This window comes from Microtus oregoni, unplaced genomic scaffold (assembly GCF_018167655.1).
Source record: "Microtus oregoni isolate MIOR12 unplaced genomic scaffold, Mior012 000062F_ref0000492, whole genome shotgun sequence".
Classification (NCBI taxonomy): domain Eukaryota; kingdom Metazoa; phylum Chordata; class Mammalia; order Rodentia; family Cricetidae; genus Microtus; species Microtus oregoni.
The window spans coordinates 2,677,191-2,687,680 of record NW_024543872.1 but is presented as its reverse complement, the minus strand read 5'-3'; the positions used below and the strand labels follow the sequence as shown (position 1 = coordinate 2,687,680).

General features: G+C 39.5%; 1 protein-coding gene across 2 annotated transcripts in view; it reads right to left on the bottom strand.

Annotated features, from left to right (window-relative positions):
- Nucleotides 1-10,490, bottom strand: part of Znrf2 (zinc and ring finger 2) — an 80,935-nt gene that overhangs the window by 11,859 nt on the left and 58,586 nt on the right. For both annotated transcript variants that reach the window (XM_041640298.1, XR_005973284.1), the window contains 2 exons: nucleotides 6,750-6,855; nucleotides 2,933-3,012 (listed from right to left, as the gene is read on the bottom strand). In XM_041640298.1, coding sequence (XP_041496232.1) covers nucleotides 2,955-3,012; nucleotides 6,750-6,855 — 164 coding nt within the window. In that variant the 3' untranslated portion in view covers nucleotides 2,933-2,954. Of the gene's footprint in view, nucleotides 1-2,932; nucleotides 3,013-6,749; nucleotides 6,856-10,490 lie in introns of those variants that run through there.

Sequence of the window (10,490 nt, the reverse complement as noted above, 5' to 3'; positions counted from 1 at the left end):
GAAATAAAAACACAGATACCCATGTGCCCTGATACAACCTCACTACATCCCACTGCTCGGCAACACAAATCTTACTATCCCATCTGTACTGAGGACCCTACAGAGACCCCAGGCAATAGTGCCCCAGTCTCCCATGCTTTTGCTTTCATGTGCACCCAGCTGCAGTTCTCACTTCTCAATCTGTTAAGTTATCCTCACCAATGCTGCAAACAAGTTTCTTGAGCACATCACCTCAATGCCTAGACTTCTAAAGAGCAAGAGATACTAATGACAACATTTATTTATTGTCTGTGGAGGTGGGCACATGGGCAGAGGTCAGAGAACAACATGTGGCAATTGGTTCTCTCCTTCCACTCTGCGGATCCCAGGGATGGAATACCAGTTACTAGGCTTGGTGACAGGCAACTTTTTTTTTTTTTTTTTTTTTTTTTTGAGACAGGGTTTCTCTGTGGCTTTGGAGCCTGTCCTGGAACTAGCTCTGTAGACCAGGCTGGTCTCGAACTCACAGAGATCCGCCTGTCTCTGCCTCCCGAGTGCTGGGATTAAAGGCGTGCGCCACCATCGCCCGGACGCCCGTGACAGGCAACTTTACCACTGTCCTAATTAGGGGTTATCATCGCTGTGATGAAACACCATGATCAAAAGTGAGTTGGGTTGGGGAAGAAATAGTGTCTCTGGCTTACACTTCCACAGCACTGTTCATCATCAAAGGAAGTCAGGGCAGGAACTCAAATAGGGCAGGAACCTGGAAGCAGGAGCTGATGCAAAGGCCATAGAGGGTGCTGCTTACTGATTTGCTTGGGTGGGCTTTCTTATAGAACCCAGGACCACCAGCCCAGGGATGGTACCACCCACAATGGGCTGGGCCCTCCCCAATAATGACCATTTTAAAAAGTGTCCTACAGGTTTGCCTATAACCCAACCTTATGGAGGCAATTTCTCAATTGAGGCTTCCTCCTCTCTGTTGACCCTAGCTTGTGTCAAGTTGACATAAAACCAGACAGCACACACAATGAGCAGCACCTTGCTAGCCTAAAGCACAAGAAATTATGCGAGGATAGCAGAGAACAAGACCCTAGAGCTTCTAGTTTAATAGCTGCTCAGCAAGTTTACTGCTGGCTATAGTGTCCTCTCCTTGATCATGAGTCTCTCAGTTCTCTGAAGGGTTACAAGATTAGCTAAATGCTTCATATTTAAAGAGAGCAACTAAGTTAACCTTATTTTTTAAAGCTAGATGATGCCTTACTTTAATTTACCTTATGGGACATATATTAAAGATAGTTATCATTTACCTAAACTCACTAAGCATTTTCAAATAAATTAACTTGGCAGAACAGACTACTCTCCATTTACTACTGTAGTGTAATGCATTTGCCTATTACAGATACAAACATTTTATTTTACAACATGTTAAGGATGGGAAGGAGAATGGCTAGTCACATGATGTAACTTTTTGAAGGATATGTTGTCTAATCATCTCAAAATCGTTAAGTCATCAATGTCAGAACAGCTGGGTGCAAACCAGCACAAGACTGTGTCCTCAACAAGTCACCTTTCCCAGCTGCTCTAACTTCCTTATCTGAGCACTGAGCGGTACTACCCTATCAGCAAACAAGTAGTGGACAGAAAATGACACCAGCACACAATACTTCCGAATGACTGGAATTATACTACCTAAGAAAACACCCGGGACAATGCTCAAGCACATAGATTAAACTCTTTGCAGTCTGGAACTTGCAATGTGCCTTGTTTCTTTTTATCTTTCATGTGTGAGACTGTGTGTGTTCATGTGTTCATGTGCTCAGCCAGAAGCTGACAAGTCATGTCTTCCTCAACTGCTCTCCACCTTATTTTTGATATAGGGTCTCTCACTAAATCTGGAGGTGGCCAACAAGGCTAGACTAGGCTAAGCCAGGGAGCTCTAGGTGTGGATCAGCTGCCCAGTGCTTTTCATATAGGTTCTGGGATCGGAGCTCGGGTCTTCATGCTTCCCTGGCATGCCCTTCTGAAAAAGAGGCAGCAGAAGCCACAGGGCTGGGGACAAATGAGAGGTACGAGTAGCAGCATCTGAGAAGCACCCACTTCAACCCCAAGGGCAGCTCAGCAGGGCAGCAGGACTGTGCGGCCCTTTTTAAACTACCTGACTCAGACGAAAATGATTTGCACTATGTTGTGCATATGCAACACAAAAGCTCCGATGAGTGTGATACAACTTACTTTTTAAATCATGGGACTTAATCTCTTTGACCCTTAAAGAACGTTCTGGAAAATGTGGTCATGATATGTACCTCACTGTTTCCTCCCAGTATTAAACTGTAAGTAAATAAACAAACAAACATGTTTTTAAGTATCAAGAGTATTCTAGTTACACAATACCTAACTCTACTCAAGAATCAAGAATAGCTGCTTTTAATTAAGTAGTTTTTTGTTGGTGTTTTGGGAGTGGTTTTTGGTGATGGAAATTAAACCCAGGGCTTTTGACAATCAAGTCTGTATTCTAACACTTAGCCTCCTTAGTATAATTTTAAATGTGAGTTTTTATATAGTAGTCTTACAAAATACCTAGAAAACATACACAGGGACACACACAGAAATGTGCCTCTGTGAATAACTGGATGAAGGACAATTAGAGCTAAGGACTTGAGGGACAAATAGCTCATCAGCGAAAGTCAGAACTTCAGAACCTGAGTTCTGGGACCTACATGGTAGAAAGGAAGAACCAATTCCTGCAGGCAGGTTGTCCTCTGATCTACACACACATGTCAAGGTTTGTGCATAATCACATGCTGCAGGCCTGTGTGTGTGTGTGTGTGCGCGCACGCGCGCACACACACGCACACACACACACACACAGTTGAAAAAAACTGAAGATGAAATAGTAATTCAAAATAAGATTTTATAAATCAATTAAAACAAAAAAAGGACAAATTACCCATGACACAGGAATCAGATGCTTAATCTGAAGGGTGCTCTGGACAAGATCTATTTACTTCAAACCATTCATCTATGCAGCTAGAAAAGAACAAACCAGAGAAGTATAAATCCTATGTTTAATCACATCCTATAGTCATAATAAAAACATCAACTACTTGACTTTAGTGTCTTTGGAAAAAATCACTATCTTTAATGATCACACCTGACAAATACAGTAAAAGATGTTAATTATACTTCAGTTATTTTACATTATTAAAGGGGAAAATCCTCAAACAATTATGCTATGACATACTTTCAATCTCAAAAAGAGTAATTATTACCTTAAAGAACTACCATTTCATTAATATTCAAGAGTTAGAAAAACATTTCTTTTTCAATAGTTACACATAGGCCTGATCAGTTTGCCTATCAATGCAATAAAATTAAAATGCTTTAAAATTATAATTCTTGACAATATTGTATAACATTTAAAAATTCCATGTTTATATGTGATTATTGAACCTTTAGTTCCACCTTGCTTTGCAATCCATATATATACAAACAAAGAAACCCTAATCTATTTGTATTTATAGAGCATTCATGATCATTCTGGAAATTCTGCACAGGGTACATACAATTATCTTCTTCCTTTGGGTTTGCTATGTATATATATGTGTGTGCACACCTGTGGAAGTCAAACACAACCTTGGAGGTCATTCCTCAAGTATTGCCCACCTTTTTTTAAAACAAACAAACAAACAAACAAACAAACAAACCAGGGCTTACTACTAGCCCGGAACTCGCTAGGCTGGTTAGTGAGGCTAGCTGTCCAATGAGTCCCAGGGATCCACCCAGCTCCACCTCCTTAGCACACACTGGAAGTGCTAGTCACCACACCCGTGAGCTTCTGTGTCTGTTTTCCAAGGACTGAACTCAGGTCCTCATTCTTGCAAGGCAAGCACTTTATTGAGCGATCTTCAAGCCCATAATTACTTTCCAGTGCTCAATTAACAACAGAGTCCAGTTCTGTAGTCCCCCTTCAAGTGCTCTCGGTAGTGACGGGCAATGGCTGCTGCACTATCGGCACAGATGGAACACATTTCCCTCACTGTACAAAAAAATTGTTCCTTCACTGTCCCAAATTCACAGAACTGTGACAAATGACAACACTGATGTCTTCAAAGGACAAGTAACTCGGCCAGCAGCGTGTGAGTCACTAAAGCAGGACTCAAACTGTTCTGAGTTCTCACTGGAGGCACTGTTAATTCCTGCATGCTCTACAGTGAGGTCAGCTAGTATCCTGAAGGGGAAAGAAGACAGGCCATTCTCATACTCTGGTGAAAACACTAGGAAAAATGTAAATGACCTCAATAATCATTCATATCTTCCAACTGACTAAAGTAACTCCTGATACCACTCAAATATTTGCTCTAAATATCAAACCCTAATTTGGTTATGACATGTTTTCAGTCTGGACTGTACCACTGCTCCCTAAAAGACCTCCCAACTACAAAAATACATCTTAAAACAGAACAGTCCAGTGGTGGTTACGCTCATAGTCCACTGAACAGCACTTATTAGCCATGTAATCTGGGCTCATCATGAGACGGCGATAAATAACTCCAGTCCCATTTCATGTGAACTAATATCAACCCACATAGTTTCTACTGTAAACTACCTCATTAGTTGTTCAGACTGTGATACCCCTTTCTCCTAGCAGCTCCAACAGGAAATCAGTGTTCTAAATTTAGTACTTTTTATTCTCAAGCATTTTCTTACCACATAATTCTAAAGGCATGTATTTTTAAAACACACAGCATTGTCCCATGTTTAAAAACCTAAATCAGTGCTACCATAAATATTATTCCTTATTTGCCTTCTTCATTTGAACTTTTAAATTTGTATTCCATTATGTAAGTACAGTACATGGATTTGATGCCACAAGCCTATAAATCAGAGTTGCTTGGGTTGCTGAGGCAGGAGGATTAAAGGCTTAATAGAAGACATGATATACTGTTTTAAAATAAATGACAACAAGCATGCCACAGTTTACTTATCTATTCTTTTGTTATAGATAGTTCCGATTATCTTTTAACAGTCTCTCAAATGTCATGCAAATTATAAATTAATCTTGTCACTAATTACAGTTTGAATTGGCTTTTTAGAAAGTCACAGTAAGGCTTTTTCAGTGCTGGCTCACATCCTGGTTTAGATGCCTTCTTTCCTCTTGGTCTTAATTTTGGGTAGTAGCTGTCTCTAGACTTGAGAGTAGAATGACTGACTCGTGACATATATACTGTAACTAAAGTTGTCTACCAACTTCAATCTTTTTTACTGAATTAAGAGCTAAAAATTTTTCATTTTAAAAATATTTTATCATAATCTATTTGTGTGTGTGTGTACATGCTCTGGTGACCGTGTGGCAGCCAGAGTCCATGGGAGTGAGTTCTTTTCTTCCCAGCAACCACATGGTGGCTCACAACCATTTGTAATGAGATCTGGTGCCCTCTTTTGGCCTTCAAGCATACACACAGAAAGAATATTGCATACATAATAAATAAATAAAAATTTTCCATTATGATGGCACAGTTGTCAGTTTCTTATGTTAACACAGATCATCAACAAGAATTTCAGTGTTTACCATTATATAGTAATGTTCTAAATGAAGCATCCTTTAATGGTTTACACTGTATGGCATTGGTACCCAATGTTAGGTTTAGTTATCATTGCCTGGATATAGCTCTCTATCCTTTGATTGCATATTAGCCTGTACCTTTCAAGCATGTTACTTATCAACATCATATTCTAATATTTCACCTACTTTCAGTTTATTCTTATAGATATAATTACTGGTATGTTTGGATTTATTTTGGTCTCCTTATTTTGAATTATTTACTCTGCTTTCTGTTTTTGCTACCATCTCCCCTAATCTTAGGTAAAATTCCATTTTATTCTTTTCCTTGGTTTGAATGCTACAACTTCATATTCTTTTTTTAATTTAAATGTATTTTATTATTTCTTTTAATTTTGTATATGTGTGCATTTGAGTACCAGTTCCCTCTGAAGCCAGAGGTGTTAGATCCCTCTGCCTATACCCTCCCCAAAGCTGGAGCTGTCGGTAGCTGTGAACTGCTTGACACAGGTGCTGGAAGCTGAAATGACCAGTGTGTGCTCTTAACGCCTGAGCCACAATCCGGTTCCTAATTTTCTATTCTTTATGTGGCTACCTTAAATATTGGTTGCTTTGCAACAGGGTCTCTCTACTAGCCCTGGAACTTACTATGTAGACCAGGCTGGCCTATAATTCACAGAGACTCACTTGCTTCTGCCTCTTGAGTGCTGGGATTAAAGAAGTACGTGACCACACCTGGCTTTGTATTTTAAACTCAAAATCGTTCTGTATTATTCTGAAAGCAAGAAGAACGTATAAAAAAAACAGATGGGCTTGGGAGTCAATCTCCTGGAATTCCCAGTTTGTTGGAATCTTGGTTTGCCACTTGCTAGAAATAGAGGCCTGGAGAAACCTCCTCCTTCTCCTTCTCCAGCTGTAAATGAAGGGCTGCTCGGCTGACACAGACCACCTGCTGATCTACATGGAGACAGCTGCACCACACTAAGGGCTTTATGAACGGCAGTCTAGTTACAACAGGCGTCTGTTCAGATTTTATCTGAGCAAGGGGGAGAACGGGAGGTGGGTGGGGTGCTACTGAGATTCTAAATTGAGAGGAAGAATTAGAATGAAGAGGAAACTGCTTAGCCCTAACTACAATGTTTGAAACTAAGAGAATAATCGCTTTGCTTTAATATCAACCTTGCTAGAGCAATACTAAACTTACCCTTTATGATATATACACAGGCAAGGCAGTCGTGCTATGGTATCTCCCTGCTGCAATTCTTCAAGGCATATTGCACATTCCCCAGCATCTTTACTCAGCACATCCTCTGTGAAGAAAAAAATGAATTCAGTACAAGAAAACTAGCCTGAGAAACTAAAAAACAAAAACAAGCAGAGAATGACTTACTATACCTGTACAACTAACTATACAAAACTCAGCACCTGTACTTGAAGCGCTGTTCACACTGAATGAAGTTCATCAAACCTGCTTCACCAAGGCATAAGAGTAAGCAAGGACACACTACAATAGTTCTCAACTCACAAAAGAGTCTGATCCAAACAGCCAACAACTCAGTCATTTGTTATCTGGAATTAGTATTCTTTCTGCTATGTATCAATATTAGTGTAGCATCCAAAATAGTTCAAAAAAGTTTAGTGCAGTATCGCTGAAAAGACATGAATATAAAATACCTTTATAAGTTTTTTAATTAAAGGAAATAAAAAGAAATCACCCTGAACAGAAAACTGCTAAAAGGTTCCTTATCTCAAAAAAAAAAAAAAAAAAAAAGGCAGAAGGATATCAATACTCTTGTTTAAATTCTGAAAGCGACTTTAGAAACTTGAAGGTTTCAGAGACTGGGCAAGGAGGAAACTCTTCACAGCCCTTTTGTCAACAACACCATACCAACCCCAGATGGTGATCAGAGTGGCTTCCAGACAGCGCTGATGGTATTTTGAAGACTCTATGGTGTTTAAAAAAACCCAACAGAAAAACTCTTACTGCAAAGCAGATATTCCTTTAAAGAGCTCTGAAATTGCAGTTTAAATCGTTTTAATGTTATTTATTTATTTATTAATTTACTTCTGAGGCGGGGTCTTAATATGTAGACCTGGCTAACTTGGATAACTATATACAACAAGCTGGCCTCAATTACAGAGATCCTCCTCTGCCTCTGTTTCTGCTTCCTGAGTGCTGGGAATAAAGATCCCAGCACTACATGTGCTTACTGTTCAATTTTAACCCTGCCTGAACTAGCATGTTGGTTAGGTATCTTTTGTGACCTTTAGAGCTGCGCTGAAAACCATGCCATCTCTGCAGAGTATGAATAAAAAGCCCACAGAGAATAGTGTGGCTCCCTCTCAATGATTCATTCTGAGACAGCAGATGGAGGAAAAATAGTCTATTTTGGTCCACAGAAAAGCCTGGCAATGAACAACTTCCATGAATAAAAAAGGTATCAGCGCTCATAAGTTAATGCAGTATGATCGGCAACTAACAGAGATAAAAGAAAGTGTTATATCATTTCCCCTTTCCTGTTTTCTCCCTACATTAGAGTTCTCTTCTGTCTCCTTCTTGCCCCTTTATCTCCACTGAAGTGTTAGTGTCTAGTCTATCATTCAAGGACCCAGTTTCTAGTGAAAGCACTAAGCAGACAGACAGCAGGAAGAGTAAAAAGGATGGGTTTCATTCCCAGCATTGCAAAACAGAGAAAAGCCATTCTGTAAAGGTTTGCTCTAAAAAATTCAGTATTCTAAAAAATACAGTATATTCCTACCAAGTAGATTTTACCCACAAAGATAAATCAATATAAAACCAAACAAATCTGTGAATGAGTTTTCTAATAAACTTCAAAAATGAGGCACTCCTTTTTATGCAACCCATAAATGATTATGAGATGCATTACCAGTTTCATATAACTCAAGTAAGAAAAACATAGCCCCGTAAGTTATGACACATACTCTGAGCTTAGGCAGGAGGACTGCAACTTCAAGGTTAGCCTGAGTCATAGAGAGACCCTGCTTCTAAAGAAACAAAAGCAAACAAAACTGCAGCACCCATTGATCTTAAAACAAACCAGTCTCTTCCAGCTGCCTGACAATGCATTCTGGTGTCGGAAGAACTCTCACGCTCATCACAAAATAAGATGAATGAAACGAGCATTTGAAAAACAAACATCATTACTATTTTCCTGTATTCTACATAACGGATTCAACATAAAATAGAAATATGTAGAACTTTAACATGCTCTGAATATAGTGTTGAATAATGCTGTTTTAAACTTGATGGGGGCAAGTATGAACCCTCAGATACTTCCTACCTTAACTTCAGAATGCTGTACTAAAGCCAGTTATTTTGATCTTTAGTTCTATTTAGCCCCAGTACAAAGACAATTGTACTTTAATATCAAGATAGGCACCCACACCCCGACAGCAGCTTACAGCCACAGCTCAGCTTCTGCTGCAAACAGCTTCCCCTAGCACTGCCAGTGTTAACACTCCAGCTACTCAATGTCAAATGTAATCTGGTAAGCAACTAAAGTAGTTCATTCTTGAAATAAAACCTCATAATCACTGAATCAAGGAAAAAATGTTCAGTTTTTCAAAAGTTAAAGCCCCCCCCCATAAAAATCTACCTGAAAACATTTTTACAGTTAAAAAAATCACCATGCAATGTGAAAATTGAAGTGCATTTTTCTTAGTGTCCATCACCGACCTAACACACCTGGAGCAGTAAAGAGTGAACTTGGTGCACTGTGCATCATCCTACCTCTCAGGCCATGTATTAATTTTGGCATACAGATAAGGGAAAAGGAAAGTAAGACAAGACTTTTAACAAGAGGTGGGTGCCAGAATCCCTCTGGGGTGCAGTTCATCAAAACACAGAGCTTCTCAGTGTCTTACAATCTACACCTGCTTCAGAAAGGGAACTGGTCACTAAAGAAGGGCAGGAAGTGCAGGAGATCTGAAGTTGAGTTGGGTGTGGTGGACAGTCCTACAGCCAGACCCAAGAGGCTAAGATGGGAGAAAGGTATTCAAGGACAGAGCACATAGTGAGAAACTGGGGACGGACATACACATGCGCATGCACACACACCCACACACCCACACACACACACACCCCATCCACAAAAATTTATGGGTCGGGCATGGTGGCAGTAGAGGCGTGGGCCACCAAGAGTATCTCTCCATGAGTTCAAGGCCAACCTGGTCTACAATAGTGAGTTTGAGGACAGTCTAGGTTATGAGACCCTGTCTCAAAAACAAAACTAAATGAAAAAAGCTGAGAATTGAAAATCTAATACAGATTCCCATTTTGCTAGTCGTTTGACTAATTAGTCAACCTCTGAAATATCCTACTTGTCTTTAGTATTAACGTAGGATATGTACTCAAAATATTATAGTTAAGATTTTAAAGAATTATATAAAATATTCTAAATTATAAAAGACTACATGAGATTTGCTTTATTAGTAGGAAGTACCTTATGGACTTCTTCAAAAACCAAAGTCAATTAGCATCCTATTCCTTCTCTTACTCATCCTAATATTCCAGTTGTTCAAAGAAATCCCTGTTGACTAGGACTGCCTTAGGCACTTCTGCCCTAGCCATCTTGACACACCCGTGACTATGGCCGGACCAGCACAGCAGCATGCAGACGGTGCTGCCCAGTGCTGCATATGCTGTGCCTTCCTTCCCACAGGCAGACAAACCAGCACGTTATTACATTCTTTTGGACATACTTATACTTTATGTTAATCTTACACAATAACAATTGCCATCTACATTTATACATGAGCAAAAAGGCTGGAGGAAGTTAAGTAAGTTAACCGAAGTATTAAATTAGTTGTGTTCTAGAACCAAAACTTTTGGTTGGCTAAATTAAATAGGTTTTTGCCTACTTCATAAATTGTGTTATAATGAAAAAAAAACTTCATTTTTAAAAGCTTTCACATTAAAGTAGCA